The sequence below is a fragment of the Impatiens glandulifera genome, chromosome 4 (assembly GCF_907164915.1).
Source record: "Impatiens glandulifera chromosome 4, dImpGla2.1, whole genome shotgun sequence".
Taxonomy (NCBI): domain Eukaryota; kingdom Viridiplantae; phylum Streptophyta; class Magnoliopsida; order Ericales; family Balsaminaceae; genus Impatiens; species Impatiens glandulifera.
The window spans coordinates 8,588,025-8,603,637 of record NC_061865.1 but is presented as its reverse complement, the minus strand read 5'-3'; the positions used below and the strand labels follow the sequence as shown (position 1 = coordinate 8,603,637).

General features: G+C 32.6%; 1 protein-coding gene across 1 annotated transcript; it reads right to left on the bottom strand.

The window, feature by feature from the left end:
* Positions 1–2,102: 2,102 nt before the first annotated feature.
* On the bottom strand, positions 2,103–15,267 carry LOC124935884. The gene is made up of 14 exons (XM_047476316.1): positions 14,972–15,267; positions 13,675–14,367; positions 13,274–13,480; positions 12,853–13,164; positions 11,676–11,800; positions 9,710–10,840; positions 8,640–8,781; positions 8,392–8,551; positions 8,153–8,316; positions 6,682–6,743; positions 6,139–6,238; positions 5,030–5,091; positions 4,209–4,368; positions 2,103–2,503 (listed from the first exon to the last, which is right to left on the bottom strand). Exons 1-14 carry the CDS (start codon positions 15,143–15,145, stop codon positions 2,327–2,329), a joined length of 3,669 nt encoding a protein of 1,222 aa, XP_047332272.1. The 5' UTR covers positions 15,146–15,267; the 3' UTR covers positions 2,103–2,326.
* Positions 15,268–15,613: the final 346 nt, after the last annotated feature.

The following is a 15,613-nucleotide window of genomic DNA, read 5'->3' as shown; positions in this document are numbered from 1 at the left end:
ATAATTAAAAAAATATTCTTAACTTTTGACGATGGTTGGTTGCTCATACATAATAATATTTTTTCTGATTATGTATCTATCTTTTTCTTAATTATTTGAAGTAATCTCCCCTTTGGAGGCCCTCTTACAGCGGGGAAGATGTGGTGTCCCTTTGGATGTTCCAATAGGCTGATTATTTAAAATTAGTGTATTTAAAAAAGATATATAGAGTCCCTATACATTTTTTATGTTGATTTTTTTATAATCATCCTTTTGGACATCTGATCCTCTCCTCTCTTAAATATCTTCGTTTGTTTTGTTTTTTATTTATTTATTTTTGTTTCTTATTATTTCAAACTATAGGTAGATAATCAGTTATCATTTGACATAACATTTTGCGTTGCTTACCAACTCACGGGTAAGGACAATTTGCACTTTCATCCAGAATATTTGGTAGAGATCCTCTTACACCGCTTAACTAGTTTGTTCGGTTGCTCTACTTTCTCATCCATCCTTATGAAACTCAAACAAGTTCGTCATTTAAATCACCTAAAATACATATAAGATTGTTGGATTATCTTAATTTTAATTTTAATTTTTACAAATTTTATACATTATTTAACCTCTAGATTATCATTTAATTGATTTGATTGTGTACCTATTATATTGTATATTTGATATTGCATATGTAACTTTTCTTTTGAATTAATACGAAGTATCTCCTTATAAAAATAACAAAATAAAAAATGAATTTTTTAAGTTGTTATTAATGAAAATTAAAATATATATATATATATATATATATATATATATATATATATATTATCTAAAAAAATCTAATGAATTTAAATAACATAATTTATATTTTAAGAAAAATAATTATAAACTAAAAAGCTATATATTAGTAATACATTTATGTGATTTTATCGTGTAAAATACTATATAGTTTGATTAAGCAGTTTTACCCAACTAAACAAATATTAAAATATGCCAACTTACTTAAGTGAAAGTTAACACATATCTTACCGTCTAGTAATTAATTCAAATAAATTGTGAAAATTTAAAATTTAAAATATATTTTTAAATATCAAGACTCAAATTATAGTATATGGTGTAGTATTTCATTTAATATAAACTTAAAAAAATAAACCATAATCAAATATAACTTCTAACTTGTTGGTTTGAAATTATTTGAATAATTTTAAAAAATAATGTCACATAATTATCGTTTTCTTTTGTCACCTAAATCAATTCATTAACTAAAATATTAATGAATAATAATTGGAGAGAAAATAAAATAATAATTAGTGATGATTTTGAAAAGTAGATAAGAAAATTTTAGTAAAAATATTTAGAAAGTGTTAATATATATAAATAAAATAAAAAACAATAATTTAATATTTTAATTAATAAATTTAGTGATATAATTGATAAGAAGAATAGAAAAATAATGTTTGAGTGGGTTGAGTAGTTATTTAAATGATTCAAACCGAATAATGCTCAAATTCGAACAGGTCTTTCATTTTCTCTTTAATTATAACAATCAATTCATTAATTAAAATATTAAAATATTTTTTATTTTATTTTCTAAAAAATAATATTTTATCATTATATATTAATAAACTTTAAATCTTTTTAATAAAAAAATATATATATCTCAAAATTATTGTTCATCAACCTCTTTTAAATAAACCATCACTCTAATCTAAATTATAATACTTTTTATTTTATTTAAAATAATTCCTTATAATAATTCAAATTATTCTATAAATCATTGTAACCATCCACATGAAATATATATTTATACAAAGTATTAATACATAATTTTTTGAAAAAAAATGAAAATTTCATTCAACTTATATACACACTAAAATGGCATAGAGAAAATACAAGGCTCAAATCAATGTAAAAATAAATAGAAAATCATCATATAAGAGAATAATAATAAAAAAATGTTTATGTTAATATTTCAACTCAATCACCTAGATTAATAAACCTACAAAGAATATAATAAACCAGCTTTACTGTTCAAATCACTAAAATGTGTGCAAACAAACGATCAATTTTCAAATGACCCAAAATATATAGCAGTCATAAATTGAAACAGCATTGTATTGAGAGTACTAACTAGGATATATATCTAGTAAGAATCAATCTTTTCTACGAAAACGGATGTGCTAGTTCAACGGTTAATCGTTATATCAGAGATGCCAATGCAATCTTATGAGACATCCTTGGATGAAACAAAAAAGACAAGACGTGGTATTTCAATATGAAGATACCGAAAAGGAAAATATGATAAAAGTGAAAAACCAAATACCATGTTGATGTTTTGTTCCAACTATGGTCAAAGTTGAAGTGTTTGGCGAGTTATTTCATAATCTGTATCTGTGTAGAACTCGTTATAATTGAGATATCGCCAGAAACGCGAAACACCGCGATATTCCGTGTGTTTTGATGACTTGAGATGGCACAAATATAATTCCTTCAGATTCTTGTCAAAAGTTTGCTTAATTGCCAACACCTGCAAGTGAATGGTGTATTAGCTGAACTACAATTCATGAAAGCTATGCAAGTGACTAAAATTTCACATCATTTCGATTTGAGAAGAAAAATTGCATTTGACAATTTCATAATCAGATGATCTGTATCCATCTTGATGGTTGTGTACCTTGAGTTGTTTTTCGATATTGATGTTTTATCTGTCACGTGTAATTAACATATGAACGAAATTGAATTGATGAGAAAGGGTTCTATCTTTTCAAAAAAATAATAAGATCCATAATTTCACTTTATTTTACAATTCATTTCAATTTTCCTTCTCGAGCATCTTGAAGGAATTCCGGTGATGGTCAAAATTGAAACCAAATATGCACAGAATTGCAGGCATATGTTGCCTATGTAAATTCAAACTCTTGAACTATGACAGTCAATTATTTCGATAAGAAATATCTAAAGCTGGGTATTCAAAAAAAATGTAATTATTTTTGTTAATATATATGTTAATATCCGAATGAGATACTTGACAAAGAAATATAATTATAATTTTTCAAACCCAGATCCAACTCCATATTGGTATTACCAAGTAAAGCCGCACCCCGTTTGGAAACACTTATAATTTATGTTTATGGACACATTTCTGGATCCATAATTTTTGTATAGAGGTGTTTCCAAATCCCGTTTATTTTCTCAGAGGCTATATTGATCCCCTTGTAGATGGTTTTCAATTAACCCGACCTAGAAAATAATAAAAAGATGTGGAATTTTGGCCATAGAAAATGGGATGGAGGATCATTATGCATCAACTGGAAAAATAACAGACATGTAGTTGCAACAGAATTTGCTCACATCAGAAAATGAATACTTATGCCCATCTAGGGCTGCAAATGAGCTCCCGAGCTGTTCGGTCAAAACTAGACTTGAGCTTGATTTTGACTAAGTTCAAGCCGACTCGTATAATATTCGAGCCGAGTTCGAACTCATATAATACTTATTCAACGACATGTCGGGCTTTTTTGAGCCAAACAATATATAATGTATTATTTTTATTTATTTTTAATATTAAAACCTAAAACAAACCTCTTTTTCAAATTTCAACTATCCTTTGTAAAGTCTAAACATTCATGTGGATTGTGGACAGTAAATCATGTCTTATTGCCCTATTCCAAAACCCTAGTCTAATATTTTCATTTTAAAAATTGGTTTTGGCTTGAGTTTGAGTTTGAACTTCAGTTTGAAAACTTAATTTTAATTCAAGCTTTTCAAGTCGAGTTCGAGCTCGAGCCAGCTTGAGCTCAGCTTGGATCATTTGCAGTCCTATGCCCATCAATTGAAAACTTAAGCTATATTCCTTATGTGAGATATAACAGGATTTAAGATATACCCATGATTCAATTTTCCTTGGGAGTACAATTTGAGGCGAAAGAAATAGGAGAACATTTGAAGGAAAGATTCTTAATCATGACATAATCAAAGTATTACTTTCCACTTCTTTCTTATCTTTATTAAAGGGTGATAATCGTAGATGAAATGATCAATAATTAGTTTGTTTGTTTTTATATAAGTATCAGTCTTTTAGCAGTTTGGTCTTTTGGTTTTTGATGTTTTTTTCACATAGACACACATTGATGTACTTTTCTATGGGGGGCATGAGAGTGGCATTTTTGCGCTCTCCATTTTGTTATGATAATACATTTACCTTCTAAAATACAAATAAGTATAAATTGTACCTGTGAAATGTTGATGCAAGAATGTTTGCCAAACAAATCTCTGTCGACACCAGCCGCATCTGCTACTCCTACAGTCGAGCAGGATTTGAAGTCCACAGCACATTGCAAAATGTTTCGGATTATGGCACCAACCGACTGCAATTCGTCAGACAAGAAGCATCTATAGAGACAAAATATCAATTATTAGTTGAAAACAAAAAATACAAGTTTAGTAAAAACGATACAAATTGGAAGAACAGGCAAGTCATGATAAAGAAAAATATATATTGTTGATTCAACAGGTCCATATTATCAAAAATGCCACTTCTGGTTTGTCTCATATAGGCTGTGTTGGTATTGATGTTTTTCATTTGGATTATGATCCTAAAAATTCTACATTTATTATGTTGGCAAAAAATTACAATGATTTAAAAACAAATCTAGATCAACATCCAAAAAATAATCTTGATCATCATCTAGAAAAGCTCTATACCAAATGAAGCAAAAACAATACTCGATCATGATCAAGAATAATCTTACATCATTATCCAAAAAAGAATCTTATACCAATCGGAAAAAATAAAATCACTTTCAATTTTAACTTTGGCGATTTTCAATGGGATCATGATTATAACAAATCAAATAAGCTCCCTAAGCTCAACTGGTCATCTGTGAGATTATTGTTGCAACAATTAACTTTTCTACAAATTGACATGAAAATTGACAAGTCGGGTTGTGTTCCTTGCAGGAGTCCTAACTCAAAAAGTCTAGAAATTTGAGGCCCTATGACTCCTAGAAGAAAATATCAAAATGCAAGATACAAGAAAATGATTCCAACTCACACGTGCATGGAATTAGCTAGATATTCCATATGTAGTGTTTCCAGGTCCATCATATCTTTGACCTACAAAGTAAGCTAGAATGCATTAGGACAGTAAAGCTAAAGTTTAAATCATGAGATGGCACTGGAATTTGTAATCCTGCTGACAAGAAAATTAAAACAATAGTGACAAAACAAATAATTATCAGGTCTACTTAAATTATGGAATTCCCATATATAATTTTATTTTATTTTAATATAGGAAGGTAGCATGACCCCCACAGCCACGACTTCCACTTCAACAAAAGAGAATTCCCATATATAAATGTAATGAGATTGGAAGTAAATTCATAGGATGGAAGTAACTCCATAGGAAAAGGAAAACAGGCAACAATCCCTCCATTCCATTTTATGGGACACACATCCCATTACATGTAGTCTGAGAAATTGGTTAATATTAATGACCAAATTGCCCTTGTTATTTTTATTGGTAGTGATGTATAAAGTAAAAATGTATTAGATAAATTGTTGGCTTGAGGAAAAAGTTGTCCATTTGAAATATCCTCCAACTAAAATGTCAAACTCAAAGGAAGAAGATCCATCAGAATCATGGGAGCACAAACCTCTTTGTATTGATAGCAAGTATAGTAATGTAAACAAAAAACCGTTAAAGGAACAGTGACGGAGAAGAGAGATGAACAAAATGTTTCAAAACACAACCATAACAATCAAGCTAATTTGGTATTATCTGAAAACCCACAAAATACTTCCTGTATTCTTCCATAATTTGTTCCATGTCTCAAAAATGGAAATCATACAACAAACACACTGAAAATATTTTTAAGCATAACCTGGTCCAACACACCTTCTACGGCCACAAGCAGTCAAAGCTACTCGAAAATATCAAGCTGATTTTGAGTATTTCAACACATTATTTTTTTTTCCTTTTTCTTTGGTCAATTGACAGATGCCTTCCCCACAGAAATTACATAAATAATCTCTCATGCAAATTAGAATTACTTTCAATTCAAGGAAAGGCAAACAAGGTAAAATTGATGTGTAATCTAGGCACTAAAAGCCAAAATAAATAAGTAAAAAGTGGTTGCATAAAAGTAAAACACAGAACTGAACCTTGTGTTTCAGAGAATCCAGAAACTCGCACCAGGATACATGGGATAGCTGTGATTGGACATACTGCTGCAATGTTGAGACAAAATGATCAACTTGGTGCCTGAGATAAGAAGTAACAATATAATATTAGTGCAACATTTGATGAAATTGAATTCCTAAGGACATTTTAATGTGGTTTAAACTAATATCCTTCATCAATCACTTCTTCCATCAAATCATGAATCCAAATACAAAAATCCCATCATTCTTTATAACATTTAAATTTTAAATATTAAGGGTATTTTGGACATTTTGACTCATATAAACCACTTTTTACTTCAAAAAATATTTCTCTTACAAAAACCAGTTTATTTGCAAGAAACTAAAAAAAAACAATTAATATATCATCCTAACAAGACCATAATACCTTTCCCCCAAAAAATATAATACATGCACAAGCAAGAAGAAGAATAAAGAAAAAATAAAGGGATGAGAACTGAGAAAAACATAAAGGTGTTTTCAACCCCTCAAAAAAAGTTATGCCTATCACAACCCAAGGCTTACCTCATCTTGGTTAGCATGTTGAATTCTCCAATATGTGGTTCATGTTGTCCAGAATGATGGTCCTGATTGATTAACCAGAACATATCCTGACGATCAATACACAACTCACAAAAACCTTGTACAATTGACAAAAATATAGTTTACTTGCATAACCTACCACGAAACATTGATGAAATAAAGTTTAGGTGTCTAACTATTCCTACAAAAGCCTCTATTGTAAAGTGCCTAGAACTCAATTCTGACTGCATGCTTACGCATGGGTGGTGTCCACTACATTAGTAACTGTAAACCCTATCCAAAAAAGTAGACACATCCGATTTTCCCCTACTTAAATTTAAGTTCATGTGAAGGCCAAACAATGTAAAAGATCACCATCCCAAATCTTGTTAAAGCCATACTTCGGTACTTTTCTGTCAAGCCATATGTGGTACCACCACCCACTTGTGTGTAATGCCTGCATCAGTTGCAAAGGTAAGGCATAGTAATAGTATTACCACAACTCATCCAATAAAAGTTATCTTAACAATGGATCCTCTAAAGTTCACATGCCCCTAGGGATTAAATCCAAAGTTCCTGCAGTATACAAATTAGAGATATCTGGTACACATAGGGTTAGACAATCCAATGGTGGAGATACGACAGCGGACAATCCAGATTCATCTTCTAGGAATATTAGGGGTTAGAGGTAGTTAGACAAAAATATTAAATAAGTCCCTGAAGTTCATTAGAGAGTTACAATTAGGCTGGTTAGTGATGCCAGTTAACATAGTTTGTTACAAAAGATTCATTGTCCTTTATGGTATGAGCCATAAGTTACTAGAAAATATATCCAGATTTTATGAATAGAGAATGATATTCTAAGCTATCTCTCATCTTCCTAAGGGACTCTATCTCTCTCCAAATCTATCAAAACCCTAGAAATCCTCTTGAAAACGTACTAATATCACACTAGCCAACAGCAGATTTTACAACATGCCACCCATATGAAAGTTGGACACAGATCTTTTATATTTGTCACACAACTAGAGAGACAATAAAGCAAACATCAACCACAAACTCTCATTGAATATAACATCAAGAAAATAGCTCACCTGTATTAGATAAGAAGGATATGATTGCATGCAACATTAGGTCAGTGAAGAGAGAGGATTCACAAGGCTCTCTCTAGTCAGTTGAGAAGGGGGTAAACTGAGTTGAATTCATCTATTTACTTGTGCGGAACATAAATGGGGAACGAAATTCTATTTCTGGATAAATTAAGAAGGCTTAAATAATGGGACAACTAACAATTGTACAGCTGATTAACTTGTAAGTTATATCAGGATTGGATTAGAGGGGATTGGTGTCATCTTTTACGGCAGCAGGGATTTCATGGTTAATTTTTTATGTACTAAGTACATATAGAGTTCATCTTCTTTCAAAGTGTTTTATCTATGGAAGAATATTGCAGAATCAATTTCATATGATATACCTTCAATAAGCACCAAATATCAGCTAGTGAGAAGGCAGCAAGCTTGACTCCCATCAGAAAATTAAATATATGTGTATACATTTCCAAGGCTTCTGGAGTCAAAACCATATTTACCGGCCAATCCACCATGTATCCCAAGCCAATGAAGTCAAATGAATCAACTCCTGCCATAAACTTATTAAAATGAGCCAGATTATGCAGAAACTTAATAACAGTGCAGCAATCAAAGTAAAATCTACCTATGCCTGATATAGATGAAGTCATTATGCCCTTCCTCTTGGAATAGACATATAAGTTACCCTTGTATTTATCCCCTTCACATGAAGATCTCTGCACTGATGACTCAAGTAATCTTTGAATTTCTGACACTTCTGAACTAGCCTCCATTACATGCCATTTCTGGCTTCAGAATAGGAGAGGAAGAACCATAAGAAACAATTTTTCAAACAGACAGAAGTTAAATGGTCATGATAAGAAGAGGAAATACATGATTCCAAAGAGCTGTGACAAATATATTTGCCCAGTCTGCCACTTCCATGAGATGGTAGCGCCTTAATGCCAATAAGTGGTCTTGCAAACCAAATCCTTCAAGAAGTAGTTTGATAGTTAACTTGCTCACATAGGAATATCTATTACTGTTAAGAAAAACCATGACAAAGAAAAACGAAAAATAGACAATGATAAGGAAATTCTGACCAGCAGAATTATAGTAATGAAATGTGGTATATCCTAATGGAATGAATAGCATATCAAGGAGCTTTGCTCTGGAAGTAATGGGAAACAAAAACAACTACTGCAAAGAGAATAATACAGACACATGAGTTTGATTTCATATTCAATCAAATGAAATCTCATAATCCTTTGTACCATCTTTCACTCAAAAAAGAAGACCAAGGTCCCACTCAGCAACATCTCATAAACAAATCCACTCAATTGGGAAGATTAGCTATTTTCTCATAATACAAGAGGTTCACATTTATCTATACTCTAATCAATTCTCCCCCTGTAAGACATACAACTTTTACATATTGTCAAGACCAACAAAAGCTCTTCTACAGAAAAGAGAGAGATGTGCTTCACGAAAGTTCCAATGCATACAACTATGCTGGTAGACATGGCATGAAAACTGTGGCATTTACAAATCAAATTGCAAACCACAACCTAATAATCTCAGAAGATTAATTGGCCTGCCAAAATAGAGATACTAGAGAAGGAGATTGACAACAAATAAGATAAAGGAAACCACACTCTACACTGGATGTTCCTCCAGAAATATGAAGGCAAACTAGCAACATCATAGGCTAACCACTTGAGGTACGATACCTAGCCAAACAAGCACTAGTGAAGGTGTGTGGTAGGCAACCCCCGATTTAAACCGCTGCTCACAAAAATAAACATATAAATAACCAATTGTAAAACATAACCTGAACGAATTGACATACTAGTAAAATCAAGTAGTGTGCAGTTTAGTATTTTGGCTAAGAGATTAAATAGAACTAATATTAGTTCATATGAACTAATACAGTCACAAAAGGTTAATGACACGTGTAAGGATACTGAAGCCGAATCTCCTGCAAGAGGCATTTCTCAATGACAAAATCAAGTGGCATTTCAAATGTAGGAGTTGAAGGCATGGTTCCCCTGTCACTGGTGTTGAAAGATTCAGCAGATGAGCTAGGCATATTTTGCAAATCATTAACACCAAAACAAAATGAGGAAATATCTTCTTGTTTGTCATCCAATGATACTGTTAACTTCCCATGAGAGGTCATGGTTTCCTCATGTGTGATGTTATTGGCAGTAAATTGAGTATAATCATAGGAAGCACTCATACCAGCACCAGTATTAGAATTCTGAGTAATTCTAGGCTCGTGTATACAACTTCTTTGACTTGTAGTATTCTCCACATATACTTTACAAGGGTCTTTCACAGATGAAAAATCAAAGAAAGAAAATGATTCTCCATGATCTGTGTAGTAACTGCCCCCTGACTTAACCAAGAGTTTATTTTCAATCCATGTAGGATTCATGCAAAAAAGATGGGAGAGGTTTTTATGCTTTTGGGTCTGCAGAACAAATGAATCTAATGAAGAATGTTGTTGGTCTGCAAAGTTAGCCACCTCAGTGGTTTTCTTGTTTGAATCCTTTCTGTTTGAAATTGTACTACAGGGGTGTGACATTTCTTTCTCCATAGCATTTGAAATTCCTCCACTAAATGGTAGCTGAAAGTCAGAGGTAAGGAAATAGTTTCTATCTAGAAGATGTCTGTCAAAGTGGAAACCATTTCTCACAAAACCAGGCGGCTGCAAGCTTTGAGAACAATCCAACTCTAGTTGCAGGGAACCATCATTTGAGTAACCTGTTTGCTTATGAGGAGGTTCTTTAAACTGATCAAGAGTATCAGTGTTCTCACAATTTTTACTCAAAACACTGTCCATGTCCTTCAGAACATGCTGAAAAGGTTTCTGGAAAAAATTGTCAGACATGGTACTGGAGATAATGTTTAAGGAAGACAAATATTTCTGGTCAAGCCCAGCAAAGCTATTAGAACTGTGAATTAACTGCTCAGGCTCACTTTGCTCTTCAGACCCGCATGTTGACGAGCACTCAGAAGAATCAGCCTGATCCTCCATATAAGAGAGTTCACTTCTCATACTTGATTCCTCAGATTCCTCGGCATCATGAGCGCTGGGATCAGGAAAACATGCAACAAAAATAGAGAGTCAAAAGAAAAGAATCATTTAATTAAAAGATATATATATATGTGTGTGTGTGTGTAGTATGAAATGTACTAAGTAGATTTCTAAACAATAACAAAATGTCTCCCTAAAGATTTCCATCTCGAATTAAGTACAGGTAGATTAACTAATAGAAGCATTTCAATCATATCCCAAAAATGGATGCTCAGATGTTCATTTCATCTTCTTCTTTTTTTTGAAAAAAGTCAACTTTTCATTAAAAGAAAAACATGCGTTTAATGAATTACAGATGGGAGGGAGAAGAGAAACAAAAACAAAAGAACAGAAGGAGAAAGATGTTTATTTTATCTTGAAAACTGTGATATGTAGTTTTACATTTCATTAAGATGTAATCCTGATTTCAACTATCTATAAACAATAGCTTTGAAATCGTATAATCACTTAATGATTTACACAAACAGAATCACTACAGAAGATACATTCAAAAGATTACATTTCTATTAGATAAACATTTTTGGATTATATATAAAGTTTACAAATTGAAGAGATCTTTAACTCATGAAACTTATGAAAGGATTCAACTCATTCCAATGCAAGTATAAAAAGCTTTACCACATCAACTTGAAGCATTAATAGAAAACCTCAAAATTAAGTTTAAAAATCAGTGAAAGTAATTATTTGTGTCTACAGTTGTTGAAGGTGAAAAAAATATACATCTGCAAGTGATGAAGAGGAACAATGAACATTAGATATAACAACAAACACATACAAATAATGAGAAAGGAGCATATATATACTGAATAGATTCAGAGAAGAAAGTATACCTGTTCAAATTTACATCATCAGATATAGTATAAGTGACATCCTCATCATTTATAACAGGCATAGGAATATATGGATATCCTTGATTGTTATGCGCCCAACCCATAGCATTGCCCCGCAAAGCTACCTGCAAAATGGTGAAATATAACTATTTTAAGAATCTTCCTGTTTCATTTAATTTTGCATACAAGATCAATGTGTTTCCATCCAAAACTACTTGCGAAAATGTGGAAGACTCTTTACCACCTAACTTAATCAACTGCGGGAATATAAAACAAGAATCAAAATCTCTCAACATGTTCTGCAAAGAAATGTAGGATAAGATAATCTATTATCAAATAACGGTAGCAAAAAGTGAGTTTATCCTAGTCTCACACTTTTTTAGTACATCTGTTCAAGAAAGTTATGAAAATATAAAAGGCCAATGTTTCCGGTACCCAATTTTTAATGACACAAATATTAACTTGGGTAATGCAAAATAAATCATTACAAGTTGCAAAGTACATAGAGAAAATAAGTGTCCATGATCTCTCATTTGGTAAAGAGGGGTAAAAGATTATTGTTTTTGAGGCAATCAAGTTCCTTCATACAGATTTGCATGAAGACAAAGTAGAATCGGGCTTGGAGATGAAGACAAATAGACTAGATAACAAGCTTAAAGGCCAGATAATTGACAGAAGTCACACCCCGTTGAAAATTGAAGTATTCTGAGATCAGAAATCACATTGGTCTATATGAAGCTAAAAGTAGATGCATAAAGAAAAATTCCACGGACCATATATTGGATGGGGGAAGATATTGTTACCAGACTAAGCCTTATCTACAACCACATAAAATTAGAAAAAGAAAGACAATGCAACCATTGGAATACCTACTTCGGTTATTAGTATTGAACTTGAGAGTTGTGAGAGAGATTTTTTAGGGGGATTAAAGACCTCTTTGATTGTGTGTATTAATGAATGAAATTAAATGTACATTTATACAAAGAGAAATAAAGAAAAGGTAACCAAACGCTACTTTTGGTGATTCCAATAAGCAAGGAAAAACACACACTACTTAGATCCCTAAACTATAAATTCAGTTTCAACACTCCCCCTCAAACTAGTCTAACTATTTCCACAGAACTTAAGAAAATCGGAGAAGTAAATGGACATCAAGTAAGAGAGCTGATGCAAGTACCTGTTGATATGTTACCTCCAAGTTTTCCAAGACAGTGTCAAGTTTTTCCAGCATTGTTTTATAGTAGCTGCTTCTTGCATTGAACAGGGTGTTGATGTTTCTTTTATCAAAAGTCAAAATAGAGGAGTAAAATGGAGAATCACATGAGAAATCACTCCAGGAAGGAAGAAGGTCTTCATAGATACGGTTTGTGCTTCCTGGATTATTACATAACTCAAGTAACTTCAGAGACACGTGAAGCTGCTGACCAGCTCTGATAATAGGACCTGAGTATTCTTTTAGAAAACAAGGAATGGCAACTCCATCACGCTCCTGAATAACTTCAAGATTGTTAGAGAAATTAAACAAGGTAAAAGACATTACAAGGATAACATATTTGACAACTACTGGATCAGAGCTTGTAAATTGCAGATAAGGTTACCCTGACAGTTGCCATTGAAGGGCAATTCAAGCTCGAAGCTTCAGTTGGCAAATATGATGATGTCTTGTCATTGCACCCTACTAAAAATTCCTCATAAGGATCACTGAGTGTAGCATTGAAAATCCATGATCTTATAAATTCAAAATATGGTTCACATGCATGGAGAAATAGAAATCTGAGGAGGGCGGAGTGGGATGGATCTGCAACCTGCAAATAAGCAAAAAAAAAAAAAGGGGAGGGGAGGGGGTGGAATCAAGGTTCATAACTAGGACATTCGAGTTAAAAACAAGTCGCAACAAAATGAAAATATGAAAAATACATCTATATAACAATTGATCCATAACAAATGGATAAATAAGTGAAGAACCAAGTAAATGATGGCAATACCATGAGTTACTGACCCGTAATTGTGCATACAAATAAGTGAGCAGATCAGCACCGCTAGGGAAGTCATGGAAATCTGACTTTGCTTTTACATATAATTCTTGTAAGGGAATAACAGAGAAGGAGACAGACGTGTTGTATACACAACAGATATTTCCAAGAGCTTCAATTTGTGTTCTCAATTCCTTTGTATGCAGGAAAACTTCCAACAAAGTAGCTTCAGAATGGGTCACACTTCCTAAATGGCCTACTCCCTGATTTGAGCAAGAAGGATGACTGGTCTCTGAAAAATGCCTCAGACCAACTGATGCATACAAAGTAGAGATAGAGGAAATAAAACCTTCCAATATCTTCTTCAGAGCACTAGAGAATGCCTGATTGACAAGTCCATGTTTGAGGGACCCTCTGTTATCATTGGAATTTTCCGAATTCAACTGCTTACCACATTTAAGGATCTCATCAACATTCACATATGAAAATTCTTCTACAAATTTATGGAGAAGAAAGATGGTGCACCCTGAGAATCCAATGGACTTCAATATCTTCCCTAGGGAAAGAGTGCTAGATGAACGGTTCCACAGGTTGTTAATTCGGTGGAAGGTTCTGTCAGATGACTCACAAGAGAATTTAGCACAGAGCTTCTCAATAGATAAAAGAGAAGACTCTGTACCTTGTAGTGCATTCATTGCAAGCCTAACCAAACTTGCTTCCTATAAAAACAAAAAATTGATAAAGTAAGTACAAGCATAGAGCAGTTTAGATAATTGCAATTCCCCAATAAGTGGCATAAAAGAGAACAGCGTGAAGATGACTAACTAAGTTGGTCAGCAATCAATGTTCTTAGACCACTAGAGGTAACTTAATTAGACTTAGCCCTCTTGTGGTAGAACAAGGCAACTTGGCAAATATCAGATTAGTAGGATGAGAGGTTAAGTTGCATTTTCGAGACAATCGTTTCATGTCAAGAAGCCTATTTTATTGCTTGAGTCTAAAATGCATAATAAATTTGTTGGACGTTAATCAGAAAAAGATATTAGTTACAGAAAAAGATATTAGTTACAGAAAAAAAAAACGATTCTCTACAAACTAGCAAGTGGCAATACTCTCTATCTCTGGCTATTTGAACAAGCAACTAAATCATGCTCGAGACAAGAACAGTAATTGGAACCCTAACCACAAAAAAATAAGTAAAATTATCAATGGTGAAAACAAAAACAAAAAAGTTAAGGTACTTTCAATGTAGAGAAACGAGTCATACTGGTAATACAAGTATCAAACAAACTAAGAATCTTAATTTCAGTAAATTATCCTTACAGAGACAGTAGAAGTATCATATAGAGGTTTACTGAAAGAAGACTGGGAAAATGAAGCATTCGAGTAGGCAATTCCCGCTTCAGATGGAACAGATTCCCAAGGTCTTGGAGGAAGCCATGCGTCTTCTGGCTTCAGCTTATCAAACAGCGATGCGAAATTGGTATCAACCGCCATTGATAAGAGAAAGAAACTTGTTTAGGTTTTCTCAGAGGTTTAGAGATTTAACAGGTGATTCGTCCCTCCTCGATTGCTCGATTGTTCATACGGAGGACCACGGCGGCGATAGGCGGAGGGAATGAGAAATTTATGAAAGCCCGGCAAAAGTTTTGATGTTTCAACACAAATTCTCAGTCTTTAGTACTGTCGTTTGATTTCAAATCCACATTTTCAGTTAGACCCGATTTATTTATTTTGGATCCGGGTTGTAAGTTCCATGTAGGGTTGAACCGCTTACCTAACGAATATCAAACCGAACCGACTATACAGAAATTTATGATTTTTTTTTATTTTCAAAAAGCTCACTTATGTACTAATAAAAAGTCATTTAAACCTATATACTATCAAAAATTGACTCATTTAGCCTATTTTAATAACCATAGTTAATTTTTATTTTTAAATTTATATATTTATTAATTAAATATT